The 21,051-nt window shown below is 32.5% G+C and overlaps 2 protein-coding genes across 4 annotated transcripts; one reads left to right on the top strand and one right to left on the bottom strand.

The window, feature by feature from the left end:
- The first annotated feature begins 259 nt into the window (after window positions 1–259).
- On the top strand, window positions 260–5,633 carry LOC134275718 (uncharacterized). Of its 2 annotated transcripts, none has more exons than XM_062757995.1 (6): window positions 260–370; window positions 2,527–3,194; window positions 3,569–3,712; window positions 3,938–4,079; window positions 4,654–4,893; window positions 5,061–5,633. In XM_062757995.1, exons 2-6 carry the CDS (start codon window positions 2,590–2,592, stop codon window positions 5,244–5,246), a joined length of 1,317 nt encoding a protein of 438 aa, XP_062613979.1. In that variant the 5' UTR covers window positions 260–370; window positions 2,527–2,589; the 3' UTR covers window positions 5,247–5,633. The 2 variants fall into 2 exon arrangements, with proteins under 2 accessions (XP_062613979.1, XP_062613980.1); XM_062757996.1 differs by having other exon boundaries at window positions 260–506.
- LOC134275719 (CTD small phosphatase-like protein) lies at window positions 5,634–20,723 on the bottom strand. Of its 2 annotated transcripts, none has more exons than XM_062757998.1 (8): window positions 20,523–20,723; window positions 12,367–12,521; window positions 11,919–12,023; window positions 11,559–11,615; window positions 10,875–10,967; window positions 10,578–10,676; window positions 9,455–9,541; window positions 5,634–9,077 (listed from the first exon to the last, which is right to left on the bottom strand). In XM_062757998.1, exons 1-8 carry the CDS (start codon window positions 20,596–20,598, stop codon window positions 8,943–8,945), a joined length of 807 nt encoding a protein of 268 aa, XP_062613982.1. In that variant the 5' UTR covers window positions 20,599–20,723; the 3' UTR covers window positions 5,634–8,942. The 2 variants fall into 2 exon arrangements, with proteins under 2 accessions (XP_062613982.1, XP_062613981.1); XM_062757997.1 differs by lacking the exon at window positions 20,523–20,723 and adding an exon at window positions 14,079–14,455.
- Window positions 20,724–21,051: the final 328 nt, after the last annotated feature.

Genomic DNA, 21,051 nt, shown 5'->3' with positions numbered 1-21,051 from the left:
ACTCATAAGGCATAAACCCAAAGTTTTAGTTTCTTTTTTTCATTTCTCTCTCTCTCTCTCTCTCTCTCTCTCTATTTTTTTTTTTTTTTTGGCAACCACCATAAACATGAGATCTTTCTTATTTCGTACTTTTCTCAGCCGAACGAAGAGTTTTAAAATCTAGAATGGATCTAAGTCAAGTAAGCGCTTATCAACATATAACACCTTTGCAAACATTTAGATGATTATAAATAAACACATGTGCAAAAAAAAAAAAACGCAAAATGTCGGTTCAAATGTCATAATTCAATATTTTTTTTTTATTGAAAGCAGTGTGACAGATGCAAAGAACTTTTACTGCAAGGAAATCTGAATCAAATTTTGGTTAATGGTATTTACCTCTATCTCTACAAATATTTCAACTCAAACTTGTTTCAACTCAAACTGTTAAATTTTAAAAAGGAATCTGGGATTGGGAATATTGGAGAGTGCCGAACCCTGACCAGTGCTGATAGCTAACCTATAAAGTGATTTTTGTTCATTCACTTTGCTAAGCTTTGTGGAGAGAAAAGTATTTTACAAAAATTCCCTATAATGACCTATAATGCTATATATACATATGTACTGTACTGCATGGCTACATAGTGTCAAAAGAGGTCATACCTGAATCACCAGTTAAACAAGAAAAAATAACTTTAAAAAATTGCATGCAATAGAAACTAAAGTGCTGTACTGATTCAATCACCACATTTTTTGTCATACAAATTACTGCATTTCTGGCCACAGGGGCTTTTCTACACTGAAATATTAAGTCTTTTTTAATGGGAGACATTGTGACAAATGTCCACATGACTTAAAAGACACAATTTAACAGCGACATACACAAGTGATGATATATACATGTTAAACGTTGTTAAAATCAACAGTTCTTATTCTAATTTCTAAAATTGTTTTTTAAACATTTAATTTTAGAAATTATTTTTAATAAATTTTTAAGAAGATTCTTGCCATCATTTCCGATGATTGTGCATTTACACAGGCTCACATATTTGTTTCTACCAGAGAACTTGAGTGACTGGAGAAGTGAAATGTCATAGCATCGTAGTGTTAGAATTGTTTTTGCAGCGAGATCAAGTACACACACCAATGATGATTTATTAAACAGACAAAATGTATCAGTTTCTGAAGCAGATTTTTATAATTAATGTTTTTTCGTATTTAGTAGCAGAGCTTCTCTCTATTTAGATAATTTTGAATGTTTATATTTTCGTGTGACGTAACAATTGATTTCCCGCACTCGGAAAATACAAACGTGAAGCGTTTTTTTTTTCATGCTTACGTCTAATTCAACAATGTCCTGTGCGATATTGAGGTAAGCTTCACCCTTTGATATTTATGCAGTAAATAATTACGACGAAGGACTGACATCCAATCATAAATTTGGAAATATTTATTGACAGAATTTTTTTCCAAATGAGGTTTTTGCCGTTGAAGCTGCCTTGAAAAATGCAGAAATTATCCCACCCAAATACTATATAAAATTAAAACAATTGCTTTCAGATAATTTAAACACTATGAATATTCTGAAATATTTGAGTATATAGTGTTATCTATCATATTTATTTGTGCTTAAAAATTCGCATTATGGACTCCGTTATGGGCCCGTAAACATGAAGTATCTAAACTGCATATTTTCAAACTCTAAAACCACTGGGCGGTATTTGTGAAGGGTGAAATCTTAAATTGTTAGTCAAGAAATCCCATGACAGGACCGTTTTAAAATGTTAAACATATTAAATTAGTAATATAAAAATCTTCTTCTCAAAAATTCATTGACAGGAATTTTTTCAGCTAAAGGTCCTGTTCCTCCTTAATAAAGTTACCCCTACTATAAAAATACACAAGGGTGTATTTTTACAGTAGGGGTAACTTTACTAAAAGAAGATAGATATTTCCTGACAAGCCCCTGTGTACTGGCTACAATTAATGTGTCAAAAGAGGTCATACACTGATACAGCTGACAGAATTCCTAATTTTAAATAGAAGTCTGCATGCAATAGAAACTAAAGTGCTGTATGATTCAATCACCACATTTTTTGTCATACAAAATATTTACATTTCTAATAAATATATAGGAAAAATTCTTTTAAAATAAAATGCTCAATATTTTCTCATGAACTACATTAGGTATGTATCACGAATAAGCATGAATATCTCCATTGTTACGTCATAATACCACTCTTGACGTCAAAAAGTCAAAAAATATAGTGCACACTGTTTTGTTTTAAAAATGACAGTTGAACAGCATAAATCTATGGCAAGTCATCAGGAAAATAATGTAAATAAAAGAAATGAATTTAATTTTTTGAAGATTCATGAGGTATATGAACTACAACGATTCACGCCGGCATATTTATCATGAAGTGCTAACGTGCTTCATGTTCAAATATGCCGACGTGGGAAGCGTCGTAGCCATAACAATCATGAATCTTCAAAGTTTTATATAGAAAAATATATTTCTTAAAAATTATTGATTTTGTTTTCCAGAGGAGGATTTCTACACTGAAAATTAAGGAGTAATTTTTATCTGACACCATTGTGCTCTTCAAAATGGCATCCACCCAAAACAAGAGGCCAAAATTTAACAGCGACAACACAAGCCAAGAAAGATCAAGACCTGACTCTGAAAATAGAGAATCGACAGAAACTGCAGCATCCCGAATATCTCCGGGAATTATGCCAGGCCATTCAAGTCCTTCATCATTACAGAGAAGCTATTCAGGTCAGTCATCCTTAACTGATCATGGTGCATTTACAACAGGCTCACCTAATCTGTTACCAGAGAACTTGAGTGACTGGAGAAGAAGAAATGTAGAGTATCTCAACATTAGAATTGTTTTTGAGCCTGAGACAACACCATTTGATTTATTGACTGAAAAATGTTGGAGTGGAAGGAGAAAAGGAATGGGTTTTCCTGTGAACTTCTCTGTTTTTGAAGCTGAAGAAAAACACTATCGAGATGCAGAGGAAGACCTCAAAATAAAGAAGTTGGTGGATCTTGTGAAAAGTAGTGGGTTTTTGAAAGTGATTGAAGAGCTTAATTACTCCTCATTTGAAGAATTCAACCTAACTACACTAAAGAGACTGAAGACTTTCACCAAACAGTCATACATTCCTAAATATTTACCTGGAGAATTTGATGCATGGTTTCGAAGGTTTGTGATTCTCTTAAGATAGGACTTACATATTTGACATGTGCATTACCTGTGACAAGATTTTTCTGAGGATGCTAGCTATGATTTCTGACCCCCTTGACCTTCATATTTGACCCAATTAAAAAAAACAACAATTTTTGGAATTCTTTTGAATGACACATGACAGGGCATTCATATCTGAACCAATATGCCATAAATAATGACATCTTACCAACAAAGATGCCAAAAGTGGGAGAACTCATTTCTTTGAATTTTCCTATTGCTTTTATAATAACCAACAGTTACACCCCAGTAATCATACATGTATTTCCTCACTATTAGTTAATGTTAATATACAAGTTTAATAATTGAACACTTGATTTGCTTCTTTTCAGATTTGATGTTGAGGTGAAAAATTTCTTTAACATTTTATCAAGACTGGTTGAGAATGTGATAAAAGAAGAATCAAACCATAAATATTTGTTCCAACATCTGTTTGATGCCTTTGTGAAGATATTTGGAATGCATAGTGGAGTGAGGTACTGTTTTATCTCATTTTATGTGAAAGGCCTTAGTTTGTTATTTGACTTCTGTTTTCTTTCTGTCAGTCTTTAATTTTCGATTGTTGTGATATGTCATTTGTGAAACTTTCATCCACAAGAGATCAAGAACCAGCATGGACTATTTTTTGTTGGCAGCTAAAGTAACCATGTAAAAAGGATTTCACAATTTGGTAATAATAATAATCTTCAAAATATTTCCAGTTTTGAACCAATTCTAGATGTCCAGACACTAGGAATTGGAGAATCAGAAGTGAAGGGCTCCCCAGACATAGTATTTCATCACCACAGAATCAGAGAGGGGGAAGGGATTAGGCTGGACAAGTATGTGGTCGCTGTTTGTGAGGTAAATCCACATTTTTAACTCCAGTGAAGCAAAATGATTAAATGAGCCAATCTGACCTTTGTATCATCTTTGTAGTGACCTTGAACTTAAATTTAACTCAAAGGTCAAGGTCATTACAGAGGATTGATTTTTTTTACCGTGTACTTGAATAATATTTTCTTTCCCCATGTTCCTATATCATTGATAATTCACAAATGGAGTATCCCTTGGTAAAGGGTGGCCATTGTCCTTTAACCAACATTCTGACTCTAATATCAAGGTCAAAATGAAATATTGTGTAAATTTCTTCTTCAGTGTATATTTTCTGTTTCCTTGGCCAAATAGAATTCATATTTCACCCATTCAGTGTTCTGAAAAGGGTTATGCAGTGACCTTGAAGTTTTCAGCTCAAAAGTCATGATATTTGATATGATTTTGTAAAAGATGTGAAATAACTGTTTCATTGAAAAAAAGAAAATTGTAAAGTCAAATCTTTGTGTAATTTTTTTTGTGGTCTTTTCCTTTGCCAAATTAGGATTGTTTCACTAAAAGTGGATCTAATTATCTAAAAAACTAAACTGACTTTGATTTATAGGTGGAGAAAGATAAACCTTTGCCAGCGGAAAATATCTCACCACCACCAAGTAATAAAACAGGAAACAACAGTGATTCACCTGAGGTGCCGTCCTCCAGTACCCAAGACAGAGACTTACATCATGACGTCCTACAGCTGTCAGACAACCTGATTGGGAAGCACTGTGGAGAGCTCTTGTTAAAATTTGGAGAATCAATCCATTGCAATTCAGTGTTTGGTATTGTTGTCCAACAAACATATGTAAGTTATCACAGAATTGTGAGATAGGGGGATTTTATATATTTTCATTCTTGCTTATTCCTCCTAAGAGATTATCAAAAAAAAATCCTGTTCCACTCATGAAATGACATCATTAAAAAAGAAAAGAAAATGGTTATCCTCTATTTACTCTGATATTTTGCTTGCAGGTTACAATTGCAGAACTGGGAATGACAGATATCCAGTATCTTAAATTAAAAGAAGGCAGATTCAAGCATTCTAAAAGAGAAAGGCCTTCATTCACATTTACCAAGCCTTACAACTTTCTGAAAAAGGAAGGATTGGAGAGGTTACTAGAGCCTCTCATAAAGTTTGGACTTGAACAGGAGGAATAACTTTCTGATAATGAAATATTTTATTCACTTGTTCATTATCTTGGGCTGCAAGCCTGTGTTTTATTCGTTCCAATGCTTAAGTCTGTTGGAGGAAGGCAATGGTTTGCTTTCTCAAATAAAAAAAAGGACTTTTATAATTCAGCATATTTATTCCTGGTTATTGTAAGAGAGTTTTAATTACAAACTCATCAACTTTATTGTCCTACATTGACATATTTTGGTATTTATGGATCTTTTGTCCACCAGACTTGTTCAGTGGGCCACACTAAAACAAGTGTCCTAGGCATCAGAAACTTACAGGGTTATCTCCCTTTTCAGTTTAATTTCTTTGAGGATGTAATACTCTTTGTGAATGTTACTAAACTCAGAATAATAAAAAGAACCTGGTAAAAGTAGATGTGTTTTATTTATTTTCTGTCGTTTCATTCATTTGGATACACTAGACCCAACACCACTGGGGTTAGTTTACTTATATAATACAGTATAAAAGTCTAAAATTATTTCTCTATTTACATGGTAAGAAAGAATATTGACACATTCAATCAGAGAGAGAGAGAGGTGCTAGAATAAGAAAATATCAGAAAAAAAGATAGTTACGTGATCAAGATTGATTCAAATGCAATACAGGTGTGACTACTCAATTAATAGGAACTGAAAATAGCAGTAACATATTTTAATACATGTTCATCATTCCTCCATCTGTTCTAACATTGAATTGCAAGTTTTCATAAAAATCACAACTGTGCAAGATCAAGAAGTCCAAAAACTAAAACAATAGTATATATATTGACTCTGTCAGTAGTAAAAGCAGTAATCTCACAAGCACAAAAAAAAATCACTATTCACAAAGTAGAAAATATTTTCCATGATTCAATTTTTGTATCTAACAAATGTTTGTCCCATTTATAAAAAAAAAATGTTTTACCTACAGGATGCATATTTTGTGATGGGAGTAATAATTCTTGTTCATCAGATTAACTTTAATAGCTTAGGCATAGCGGTGTATACCCCCTCTCAAAAACTACATGAAACATTCTAACATTATCATTGATGCATACATTTTTTTTTTCCGATTTGCATTAGATGACTTGGAAAAAGAAATAAATGGTATTTTTCAAGTCTTTCTGAATATGGTTCCTCATTTAGGCACTCGCACACAACAAGAAATTTAAATGCCTGTTGGTAAAAACAACTACCAGAATAAACGAGACGTACTGTATGTACAAGAAAATAGAGTAACTTCAGTACATGTATATATTTATATATATATTATATATCCAAACACTCACATACATATTTACACCATAGATAAATATTTTTATGATAAGAACATTTTTAGATACTTTTTATTGATAACATAATTCAGTAACACATAGAAGAATGCACATTTGGCTTCAAAATCCTGGTACACCCTCAATGTTAGTAGAACTATCGGTGGGAGGGTGGGGCACTGCTAAGGTCTGGAGATGAGGGAGAGGTATCAGAAAGAAGTTACAATCCAGGAAAAAAAAACATCAATTGGAGTAATACATGTATTTTAATTGAAAGCAAGTTGCAAGTCTAAAATTTTACTCTTCTTAAAAAAACTGTTAATGGTAACAATATTTTCTTCCAAAAATAGGAAATTCAGCACAAAGCTTTTAACACCCCTTCTTATTATAAAGGATGTGAGAAAACCAGCCCTATCTTCACAGCTAGCAAAGCAAAATAATTTATATAGTAACCCTCTTCCTTTTAAAATACTGTATCTAGTTTACAAAATTTCTGCTCAAATTGTGATTGCCCTTCCTTCAATAAAAGCAACTCAAGAGGCAAGAAAACTAGAATCCTTGCATGAAAAGTGCAAGAAGTCTGACAAAACAAAAGAAGGAAGAGTCGTCAATTAACAGCTTTAAACAAGAAACAAAAGAAGGCTGCTCTCAAAATTATATCACAGATTTGTAAAATACTTGACCTGAAAAATGTAGAGTAAAAACATCTAAATGCCCTTTACTCAGATGGCAAAAACAAAACTTAGCTGGATACAGCACATAGCATGGCCATAAATCCAAAACTTGACTGGCAATCTTTTGTTTTAATAAAAGAGAAACTTCAACAGAATTTCAAATTGTTAACATAAGAATGAAATAAATCCATCAACCATTTTTAAAGCAATTATAGCTGCCAGATTTGGACAAGGGATTTTAAACTATCAGAGGAAAAAAAAGTTACCCAATTATAATTAACATCTGTGCATATATATCATCATTACTTCTAAACTCAGTAGGTGAATCAGGAGGAAAAAGACTAACAATTTTAGCAATAAATTGAAAAATTTATCACTTGAATTTTTTCATCATTTCACTAGTGAATAAAATTGAGACTAAAAGCATTTTCTAAACTATGATTCATCTTCATTTTAATAGGTTAGCATTCAAAAAGATTATTTCCGGTAGTATACTGATGTACACATTAATATTAGAATGAGATTAAATTTTTTTTACAAATGGGCACTTCAAAAATCCTGAGAAAATGTAACAAAATAGATAGAAAACCTTTTTTGTTAATAAAAGCTTGAAGATAAACATTTAAAAAGCCACAACAAGAGTCCTGTTAGCTGATCTTTTTGATTAAGAGAACACTAATTAACACTCTGAAGCAAAAACTACCCAACAGCTAGGATGAAGTAAGGCACTGAAATCATTGACCAAACTTAATCACATTCATCCATCAAGATGTACCTTTCTTTTCCCCAAAACAAACTTATGTATAATCTGAACAAATACATCTTGTCTTTATAATCCTGATTTCTAAAAATGTATCTTGGAACAACAAAAGAGAAAGTATTTTAGAAAAATTTCAATATTAAAAATGATGTTAAAAAAAAGACTTTTCTTACAAATGTCACAACCACACATCAGAAAAGTCATGAATGCTTAACAGGTATAATTTTTTTTGCTAAATATATCTTGTGGTAGACAATATATTTTTCATCTCAATGCCCTGTAATATTGCTCATTATCTCCCTTGTATGTTCTCATATTTAATACAATTTCTTACTTAGCATCTATCTCTTAAAATACTATACCTCACGAGAATAGCTGTGTTTACTAAAAGTTTTTTTTCTGTAAAACTGTTAAACATAACTTCATACTAAATGTAGTCATCTAGCCCTTAGTAATGAGTCATTTACACACTATTTTCTTTTATCACCCATAATGCTCTAAAATCACATAAAATTCTAATATCTGTAAAATAAAACATCTGTTTATAAAAAGTAATGATGCAACAGACTGTAAAGATTTCCTATTAAAAATTGATTAAAATCAATTACAATAAAACAATTTTCTAAAACAAATTAGAATCATAACAATGTCAGACTGCAACATAATCAGTTAATTCTTAATTTTGGTTTATACTATCGTTGCACGTACAAAAAGAACAAAAAATATACTTTTACTATACAGTATGTAACACTCATTCGTTAAACAAAAATATGTTTTCCTCTATATTTTGCTTTTTTAAGTCACAGTTGCATAAAAACATCAGACAAGCATGGTCAAACAATGGCCACCTGATTCCACACAATCCAAGACCTCTTGAAGATTGATTCAAGTCTTATCTGGGATCACACGGAATCAGACGAGAACAGTGTCCGTGAAGCACTATAGTCTCTATCAAAGAGGTGTTTGACCAGGGCTCTACCGCAGACTGGCATCATGAAGAGTTCCGGCGATTCTGATTTTTTAGCACTTGATAAACATTGTCCACATTTGATAATCCCTCGAAAAATGGTAACAAGTCCAGTAACTCTGTGTCAGTCATGTCATCAAACCAGGACTGCACTCCAACCTACAGACGGATAGACATATTAAAACGATACAACTGGTAGATGAAGAATTCTTTAAACATAAATAAAACAAGAAAATATTGATGTAGTCATCAATTGTCACCTGGAAAATAAATGATATAAACAATGAAAATGAGTCTTGATCATCAAACCGCTTCAATATGCATGAGAGAGACATAGCTAACCTTCAAATTCTGAATAACTTCTCCCACCTCAATCCCCATTCATACACTAAACTTTCAACCAACACTTTCAGAAAATATACCCCCTTCTCATTTTTCCAAAATAAACATCAAATGTTGCATTTTAAAAGATTTATCAAATCAAATATGATCTTTGTCTTGGTGCCTTTTAATACAAATAACAGTAAGACACTTACAGCATTGTCTGGGTGGAAGATATAAGAAGCCGGCGAATTGTCTATTATGATGACTTGAGCCAAATCACGTCCTAGTCGACTAAGGTCCTGAAATATAGTGACAGCCAATGAGAATTATGTATTAGTATTACTAGATAAGAAATGGTGATATTAAGTATGGCTTTAAATTCTAATATTCAGTGAGCAAGAAATTTTGAAAAATGTACCAGTGTAGTTTCAAACTTAGGAAATGCTATATATGTGTGTGTGGAGGACAAGCTGACTTTGTACATGACACTTTCCTTATCAAGCCTGTGGAATCATTTTCTTCAACACATTCAAATAATATATAAAAATCGATATTTCCATGTGTGAAAGATTTTATTTACCGCCATTAACTACCTCTTCCCAATTAGTATTTGTTTTCAGAGTCCAAACTTTGTACTTAATAGTAACTTAATCTTCTTTTATCCTTATTTAATAGTCATGAATGTGGTAATATAAAATAAGAACATTAAATCTATATATATACCAGTAAGTACCAGTACATGTACTTTGTCTTTATGTGCATCAGATTACTATGACATGATGTATCAATATAAACACTAGCTGATAACACCCAGATTATAATGATAACACTATCATTATCAACATTGTGCAAATACATTCTTTATCCCTGAATGAATAGCTAAACTTGGTTACTAATACATGCACACTTAAAGGAATATGAGCTGCAACTTTGATGTCGGAAATTTTCCTTGCAAAATTGTAATTAACTATTTTAATGATAGAAAAAAGAACATTAAGTTTTAAAAACTTCTTTTGACAATGTTCATGTCAGCAATGTAAGAATTAATTATAAGCTTTGATTATCGGTAAAGCAAAAGAACAATACTGTCATCCTGTACATTATATATTTCTTATATATTAAATACAGAGTATACTACAACATGCATCTGATTGTACAGAAGTCTTTATTCTAAAACAATTCTATACTTCCTTTTAGCCTATTTGATCTTAAAGGTTTAAATCACATAAAAAAATGAACCTAAATAACACATTTTAACAGTAACACAAAATTCTTAAAAATGCAGCTCATATTGCTTTAAATGTATAAGTACAATGCTTTATACAAACTGCTTACTTTGACATAGTTGCCTCGATGAAAGACACAAGACTCCCTGAATAACCTTGACCTGAAGACGCCCCACTTGTCTAACAAGTCTGCCACAGGATCAGCATACTGAAACACAAACAATATACATACAAGCACCTGTCTTCACACACTCCTATCATTATCTTATTTTTTACTTACTTAAATGACAAATTCTCTAATGAAATAAATTTAGGCAAATTTCTGTTCCGACATTCACCAAATTGACATCAAATTTACTAAATCTGTGGATTGACTTGGAAATAAGAAATTTGAAGTGTATCTCACCTTAGCTAAACTAGCAGTAAATAATACACACTCAAACATCTCTCCCATTTTCTTCAAGAATTCATCAACATAAGGCCTCTTTAGAACATAAACCTGAAAAAGAAAAAATGATTCAACTTTAAAATATCAAGACTTCTCTTTCTTAAAAAATTAACTGGTTCTGGTTTTAACAATAGAAACAAAATGGATTAAAATATAATTATATTGGTGGGTTTCCAGACAGAAGAATCATTTTTCCTGTGTTCCTTTACACTTTACAGTATCCCCCCCCCCCCCAAAAAAAAATTATTAGAAAATATTCAACTATTTTTTACACAAACTAAGAGGCATATAAATTACTGCCATGGGTAAACCATGGCAGTTAATCAATAACTGATACTAAAACAAAATTTAACAACTAAGCTTACTTTCAATGATGACAAAGAAAAGGTTGTTTAATAGCTCTGACACTAGATTAATCAACTCATTCATTCTACATGGAAATATTTGCTATTTTTATTAGTGCTGATCCTGTGCTGAACATAAAAATGCTACTGGACAGGAAGCTAGCTTTTGTCAAATAAGAATTTTTTTACTTGTGTAAGTTTACTACCTCCAAATAAGAAGATTTGTATAAGGGATGTAACTTGCAAGGAGAAGATTTTTGATGCAGTATAATTCCATCTGATCAAGATTCTACATTACCTGGTGCACTGTTCCTTCTATTTCAACTGGAACTATAAAATCAGCATTGCTGATTGGCTAAAAAGAAATAATACAATACATTAAACATAACAAAAGTTCATACGAATTCAACATTCTATTTTATTGATCTTATCAGAATCAAATTTGTGTAAATGTATGCAAAGGAAATAATAGCATATGTACCAAACAAGTTATAAATCACTTCAGATTTGCAAAGAGACCAGTTATGTTACCACTATAATAAGATACAATGCTTCTGAATTGCACTTAGACATTAACAATGCATTTTAAGTGCTATTACATAATATTAAAATGCCTTGATTGTTATGCAACATTCTTTTTTTTTTCCTTCTAGCTCACCTTGAATGAACTATGGACAAGAGTTTCATCTAGATCAATCACAGCACATTTTTTATTTGTGTCCTTATTAAGGACAGCTGGAAGAAGATACTTTTCAGCAGGGCTCTACAAAACAGACAATAATGAATGTAATACGAGTGTTGTATTAGAAATTTAATCTAAAATGCACAATATATAAAATAAATGATTATCTCTGTATGTAAAAAAAAAACAACCCATTTATCTAGTGACTAAAACAGTGAAACCAGACAAGGTCTGTTATGTAACAATATCATTTTACACCAGACATGTAAGCTTAATTAAATATAATGATGCCTTTTTTATTACCCCCCTCCCCCCTCCATTTTTAATAAAGCAAAATTTGTTGTGCTAAAAAAATCTTCCCAGTTTCATGAAACTTTTTCAAACAGCAAAAATATCCAGTCTTTAAGCTGTGTTTGACGCCTACCCTTGGGTTTCCATTTTCTTCCACTACAGGAATTTGACAGTTAGTTGTCTGTGTGTTGTTGTTATTTGTGTTTCCAAAGCAGCATAAAAAGTTACTAAAAATGTTACGGTTCCGGGGCTTCTTCAGAGAGCTGGTGCTCGACTCCGTCGACGAGCCTGAAATAAACAACGTGAAATTAATAGTCTTGTAATGCAAATGATTCAATCTTATTTCTGATAAAACAACTTCATTTTTATCTTCTAGCTATAAAAGTCCCAAAATTACAGTCATGATCTTGACCTATTTTTAAGATGCTTTGCAACCAAGTTTATTAAATTATATTTAAGAATAACATTTCAAAACATTTCTTTAATTGATCCCCTTTCTTATTATTGCATTCCAATACATTTCAATTTTCTATAATTAGCAAATTGGTTTTATCTTTACAACTTAAGAGGAATTTTGGGGTGACTATGGGGAGAAATGACATAAAACATTAGCTGACCACATGAACATGGCTGATCTGTTTATTGATTTACAGTCAGGAAGACTCCTTGGAATATCAACATCATAAAATAAATGATCCCCCTGTAAAGGCAGTGCCACAGTGAGAGGGTGATCTACTTTTCTGATAAGAACATTATTTTGTCAATACCTGCCCGTAAACAGATCCCTTAACCATTCTACCAGGTAGCAAAATACGGAAGGGACAATGCTTATAGAACTAGACAAAAGTAAAAGAGCTGAACAAAAAATCCCTGGGCATGAGTAATTCCTTATCATATTACCAAGATGTTCTGAATGGCTCCAATTTATACTTTTTATTTTCAATATCTTTCAATCAGCCAACAATCAAAATGAAAGTGGGATCTAATATTTCATTTATAATTTGCCCATTCATGGACAAGAGACTTCCACCATACAGTAGAGCTCAGAAATTACACCTCAACTTAAACAATCAAATGTTTTCAACAAGACAACCCATACCGGGAGTGACTGTAGGGAGAGTCCAAATCTGTCGCAGTTACCGGTAGTTTAAATCATAGGAATGACCCCAAACTGGCCAAATATTGATCTTATATAAAAGTCACAAGGAATTATAACAATCGATTATCAAAATAAGGCAAACATTTTGTGCCTAGTAGAAGATGAGAATGTGTGAGAATTGCATTACATGTTTGACTCAAAGACATAAAGCCTGGTACCGTTATTTAAGAACTACTCTGTATTACAACTATTACAACCATATGGAGCAATATTATGTAAACACAAACAGGGATGTGTAACAACTGATGTGTTCAATGTGTTTACAAACACAGAATAATCGGAGTAGGTATTTTCTGACCAAATGATTCCAGACACTGGGAAGGAATGTTCATGGTCAGACAGTCATTATGCAATGTCTTAAAACAGTTTCTTTCTCTCGGACTACAATTTTTTAGCATAGTTATTACACATTAAATGCTTTGCCTTTAAAATCCAAGGGCACCCGTTAATAATTGTATCTTCATAAAAGCTTCCACACGGAACCTATTTTGGTTTCTCCTAAATAATTCAGTATGCATAGACATAACAAAAATCTGGTTAATAGATTTTTCATTAAATCTACTCAAGAAATGTATTTCTTTTCTGACACTTTTCCTGCAGAGAAAATGTGCACTATTCAATAACACATTCCTAAATTAAAATGTTTGCATTATCAACTCCTTTTTTAACTCCAGACATCAGCTAACCTTTCAACGATGATGAAAACCATTTCATCAAAGCTTTACAAATCTTGAGGATTCCCGACCAGCATCCAATATCTGGCATCTTTAAGAAGTCTCTTCCATTTTGCTGCCTCTTTGCATTCCACAATCACATAACAACTTGTAAGTGTACAGTTGCTGGGGAACTGTCACCAATCTCAAGAGAAGAACCGTTAATCCAGCATAACCAATAACCATCAAACGGCTTCAAATGCCAATCAAACAGCTAGACTGTGCCAAGCTGCACTTCAAAATCCATTTATAATTGTGACCAAATGACTATTACACTATTAATCTTAATGTATTTAACTTATTTTCCTCAAGGTGAACGTTTCACAGGCACAGATTTCTGCTGATTATGGGACTATCACCAACATCTAGAAATCATTCATTATTGACCAGTGTGAAATTCATTTGAGCTTGAAAAAATGTTTATGTCAAAGCATTGAAAGCAAGAAGGTAAACAGATTAGAGTGCATTATTTTTTTTATATTTTTTTCTTATCCTTCACATATATCAGCTGAAATGAAGCCTCTCTAATACCAGGCAGTGTGCCAACTTACAAGTGTTTCTGTACAAATCTATATGTACACACAGTGAAACAGCTGTCTGGGGCCATAATTATATTTTGCCAAAATCACTTGAACACTGACAACACCCTATGATGTGTAGGATAGTGAACTACAGGTAGGCCCTGCAGAAGCCTAATGGCTATTCATTATAATATACTTCTTCCTCATTATAGATGATGAAGTTGATAAGCTGCTGGCATGTATGTTGTTGTACTCTACAACAATGCCACAATATCAGCTTCTATGTTTCTCACTATTCACTTCCAAACAATACAGTATGATCATAAGGGTCTCAATGTCACTGACCCCCCCCCCTCCCCTTTTCCCACTAGTCAACACACACCCCTCATACAAGCTCAAAAACTTTACACATTTTTCATGTATCACATAAAGCCAGCTAAAGTGTGACCCATTTACCTGTGTTTCTAAACCAAGGTAAACTTGCAAAATGCAAATACTGGTAAACCATGAAAACTTTTACGCTGTTTGCTAAACTGAGCCTAAAATTGTATACACATAATTCATTTGAGCACGCTTTTTGTGTTTTACCTAGTGTTGACAGTTTCCCTACTTACAAAAGATTTTTTTTTAACTTTTATTGTGAATTTTGAAATTGGACCAATACAACACAAAAGTGAAAATCATAATGTTATTTCCCTGCAGCATCCCATATGACCTGTGTGTCAACAGAAGATGACATGCAAGTCTATTCAATAAAAGTAAATTTTGTTCTGAAGATTGTAATGGGAAACTACATTGAATTTCTCATTTCTCATTGAAATCAAGAAACATATTTTATTCATGCCAGCCTATGAGTAATTTAATCTGAAGATAAATCACAGTGATTAAATTTATGTTTTTTTACATAATGCCAACAAAAACATTTATCCCCTTCAAAATCAAAACTTCTGATAAAGACCATTACATGGAACTTTCTGATCAGGGTCATTAAGCTGCTGTAGCTATATTTTCATTCTGATGTACACAGGTGTGGTATCTATTATACAGCTGTGAATCTATAGTAAAAAGATACCCCGTTTTAAATAGAAGCAGTTGGGACACATTTAACTCTGTTGTTTAAATATTGTAGGAGTTGAACTGTTGGCAAGTCACAGATTTAGAAATTAGTTCTTAAAACTAGAATACAAATTTAAAAAACAGCCTTTTTCGTGCAATAAATGAACACTTTTTTAAAATGAGTAGCTCTGTACATCTCTTAACGTCCATCCCAATTTTTTTTTCAGACCTATAGAAGTGCAGCTAAAAGAGAGAAAGAGAGCTGACAATTGACAGAAGAAAGCTTCAAATAGTATAAGGTATCAAAAGGCTAATTGACAAACCATCAACATAGTTCCTGTTCTACATCAGTTACTATCAATAGTTTGTAGATCTAATTATCAGCCATTTACTCATAGTTCAATCAGTATTGTTACCAAGACAATAAAGTAAGTTAATCTTCTTATATTTGCTACCATGCAGAGATTTACAACAATTTTACTATCTGATAGATTGCTTTCTATAAATACTGTATACCAAAATTTTCTCAGATGTGTCAGAGGTTGGAGACAGAATAATGAGAACTATATAAACAAGAGGCCCAGGGGCCACATCGCTCACCTGAGCAATTGGCTAGAAAAAAGCACATATCAGATCAGAACTGAAAGTTGACTGGGTTGGGGGGGGGGGGGGGGGGGGGGGGGGGGGCTTGAATTTTAATGCCCCAGTGGGTCATGATTTGAGCAAACTAGAACTTACACTACCTGATGATGATTCTCTATAAATATAACTAAGCATAGCTTTGAAGTACTTGAAAAGAAGATTTTAAAAGGTTTTCCTATATATTTCTATCTAAAACTTTTAGCGGCCATTTGGCCCCACCCTACCCCCTGGGGTCATGATTTAAACAAACTTGAATCTACACTACCTGAGGATGATTCGACATGAGTTTCATCTTTCCTGGCCCAGTGGTTCTTGAGAAGAAGATTTTCAAAGATTTTTCCAATATATTCCTATGTAAAACTTTGATCGGCCATTTTTGCCCCACCCTACCCCCTGGGGTCATGATTTGAACAAAATTGAATCTTCACTACCTGGAGATGATTCCACTTGAGTATCAGCTTTCTTGGCCTAGTGGTTCTTGAGAAGAAGATTTTCCAATATATTCCTATGTAAAACTTTGATCGGCCATTTTGGCCCCACCCTATCCCCTGGGGCCATGATTTGAACAAACTTGAATCTACACTACCTGAGAATGATTCCACATGAGTTTCATCTTTCCTGGCCCAGAGGTTCTTGAGAAGAAGATTTTTAAAGATTTTCCCTATATATTCCTATGTAAAACTTTGATCGGCCATTTTGGCCCCACCCTACCCCCTGGGGTCATGATTTGAACAAACTTGAATCTGCACTACCTGAAGATGATTCCACATGAGTTTCATCTTTCCTGGCCCAGTGGTTCTTGAGAAGAAGATTTTTTTAAAATTCCATTAATTTTTCTCTAATTCATAGTTATCTCCCCTTGGAAAAGGGCGTGGCCCTTCATTTGAACAAACCTGAATCCCCTTCACCTAAGGATACTTTATGGCAAGTTTGGTTGAAATTGGCCCAGTGGTTATTGAGAAGAAGATGAAAATGTGAAAAGTTTACAACAACAACGACGACGACGACAACGACGACTACAACGACAACAACAGACAATGGACAAATTGTGATCAGAAAAGCTCACTTGAGCCTTTGGCTCAGGTGAGCTAAAAAGGGGGGGGGCAGGAATCTACTGAACTAAAGTAAATAATTTACTATTTTCTGAATGTTTAAATTTGTCTCGTAAATTCACTGAGCAAATTTAATTGTCGTACAGTTGAATGTGGATTTCCTTTTAATTTAATTATTCAAATTAAACTTTAACATCCTATTTAAACTAATGCTAATGGCTGGCCTTGAACTGAACTACAGAAAATTTATTCTATCTTTTTTCATATAAATCTTAATGAATGATATACAAAGGGTGAATCATGTCTTCTGGTATATTTGGACATTTCAATGATTTAATTCCTTCACTAACTGGTTAAAAAAATAAGTAAAGGTGTATTGAAGGTTCAACATGTTAATTCATTGTGATGTTATGTTGTAATCATAAATTTGAAGTATTTAGTTAAACCTTACAATTAATGCCTTAAAATAATGGAGAGTCTATAGTGTAAAACCACCATAAATATTATCACAAGGCAGTTTTACACAAAAAATATACATGTTCTATACTGTATAATAAAGCCCACTTCATACTTCAATACACAGTTTACCTATTATTATAAACATTTCATTCATGACTAGAAACTGTCCTAGGATAGTTATTTGCACCAAATGAATTAAATTTTATCTAAGCTGACAAAATATGGTGGTACAATTTTATGTCTCAAGTTCTATGACCTAATTTTACTTACACTATCGTCAAGCAATGTTCATTGTGTTTACAGTATATATGGGTCATGTTAAAAATAGATTAACGGGGCACTTGTTCAACGTCAACTGTACCCCATGTTAAAAACGAAAGTTACAATTTTATGGAATATGCATTTAAAACATTAAAAAAGTAAAATTAAAAACAATGAGATTCAAAAATTAACTGTGGCCATTAATCTCCAAGTTGCCAAAAACTAATGGTAAACATGTCGGTCATAAAAGTGACCTTCACCCTTTAAAATATATAAACAATACGAAAAACTTCCATTCCTAATTAAACATCAACTTATAATTAAATTCAAATATAACAAACATATGTTGAAATGGTTTTCTTCATATAAGCATTGCAGTGCACCATAATCTGTGTGCATCAACTACATTCTACTGGCGGAGGCACAGGTGCTCCGCCACAGTAAACGTCCGACTTGAAAGAAGAGCTGAAACTTACTAGCAATGCCAGCGGTATAGGTGGCGCTGCGCGCGCATAATTTTGTAAACACAAGGAATTTCGACCCCGATGCACATCATGTTATATTACGCATCTTGACACCTTCCCTGCCTTCTCCGATGTTTTGATTGGTGGATATTCTGAAAGTTATGACCTTGAACTAAGTGTATAACAACATTTTACCGGGAAAATCTCATGAGGCATTGTTAGTAAGCGCAATTGAATTTTTGTCAAATGCCCCTTTCAGCTTTAACGATCGAATACGCGAAAAAAGGGGTGATATTCCACAAGTTTATTGTATAAACTACAGATACCAAAAGGTTTCATTCAAGTATGCCCACGTAATATACTTGAAAACATTCTATAATCTCTTGTACCCTTAACCGGAAGTTGGGTCAGAGGAAATTCGTATGTAAATCTTCGTGGCAAAATTAGACTCGTTAATGAAGTTTAAATCCCCAAACAATGTGTAGAAAGTATTGCAATGTATATTTTGCTGTATTACACATGTGAAGACATATTTTTAATATTATCTGTAAGAAAAATCACGACTGGCAGTGCTAGGAAAGACCGTCAGTACCACTGAAGAAATACAATATACATTATGCAAATAATAAGGCTATCTATGACTATAATCTTTTTGAAAACTTTAAAAATAATTGATCATCTAAAAATTCTCAAACAAAATTCTTAGATACAAGTGATGTGAGTATGTACACATTGTCATAAGTAATTCTATGTATTTGTTTGTGTGTGTTATGTTAACGTATTTATTAAAATAGATAATGTACAGGAATTTTTAGACCCAGAATTTTGAAATGCTTTAAAAGATGGCACTAAGTGACTGACTAACTGATAGTTTATAATTTTTTTTTTGTAAGTTTTCATTAAAAATTCTGTTCAGAATTCTTTGAAACTAGTAGTTCTTTAAAACATAGTGGATACAGTTTTCTTAATTTTCATTCTTTCTGAGTGATTGCATTTGATCATTTTGTTTCACTTTTCAGCTTAGATTCATTTAAATAACAACACCATTTTATTTTATAAATGACTTGGAATTGCTCAGTATTCTCATTTGATGTATGAATAGGGTGAGTTATAGCTATAAGCTAGTATGCTAAACAGTTTTTAACTTGGAGAAAAAGCTTAAAATTTTCAAATTTTGATATGTTGATTTTCAACGTTGTTTCAGCTTCGGAGTACTGGGGTGGTGTTTTTGGTTAATAAACATTTTTTTCTGTTCCTTATTATTCAGATATTAAGTATAACATTTATTGCTTTAAAAATCTTCTCAATTTTATTACCTTTTAATTGAGAAGGGAAAAAATCCTATAAATCAACTCATACACTTAATGTAATTAAAACAACTCATTGGACTTATCTATGTCATGCTCATATGCCACAAGTAAAATGTATAAATAAGATTTCATGGATATAAAGGCACATTCTATACATTGATCATGTTGAAATATAACACAAAACTTATTAATACTGTGAAATAGTAGCTGAAATTTTTAAATATGATTTTAAGCTTAAATTTGGTTTCTTTTTGTTTTACACTTTATTGAAATAGTCGTATTTATCAATCTAATTAAAATTAGATGTTATTTATCATGGTATGGACTGTCCCATAATTGATAATTAATTTTTATTTTTTGTCTTAATCATTAGTAGAGATATATATCTATCACCTAGAAGTCATAAAATGTAGAAATTTGATTTTTTTAATAGTCAACTGGAGTGGGGTTGCGTTTTGCTGGTTTTTGTAATTTATCTGTTTTTCATATTTCACAGGGGTGCCGTACTAAAACGTCTGTCATTTTGTTAAAAATTGTTGTATCAAGTTAATTTTTTCTGTTTTGACTTTTAAATAGGCTGTAAAAAGCACCCACAACAAAAAAAATTTAAAATTTTCATTTTAAAATTTTTGTCTGGCATTGCTAAACTTACCTTTTTCCGATGGAGGAAATGTATTGAGTTGCTCTTCATCACGATTTACTTGTGTTATGATGGACGAGGTGTCCATTAAGTGACCACGAAATACCCTTAAACGACGTCGTGTTTACTTTTTTAAAGCGCTAAACGTAGTAGTATTTAAACTTGTTAAAAATTCAACATGGAAGTACAGTCTAAGCATCATGGGCTCCAATGTTTATGCATATTCATGAATATTAATGAGTTTGAGATAAACACAACAAAGTGTACTTGAACAGTATTCAATTATGCTTTTTCTTAGAGAATTGCATAAATTTCTATTTCTTGTCATAAAAATAATTTTGCACCGTATTTTAATGATGAAATTAATGTCCTTTGATAACAGAGACCCCTCCCGCTAAAACTGCTAACTCCATGACCCGCTCTACATAAACAACCAATCAGATTTTCGATAACATAAGTATACATAGGTAAAACGCACGCGAGCGAGTTTTCAGTGTATAAGAGCGCACGGCGTAGCTAGAAGCCTACGGAATTTTTTTTC

The sequence above is a fragment of the Saccostrea cucullata genome, unplaced genomic scaffold (genome assembly GCF_032062105.1).
Source record: "Saccostrea cucullata isolate Sc308-1 unplaced genomic scaffold, CSIRO_AGI_Scuc_v1 ctg419, whole genome shotgun sequence".
Taxonomy (NCBI): Eukaryota; Metazoa; Mollusca; class Bivalvia; order Ostreida; family Ostreidae; genus Saccostrea; species Saccostrea cuccullata.
The sequence above is the reverse complement of the archived record's forward strand: the minus strand, read 5'-3'. Positions and strand labels throughout refer to the sequence as shown.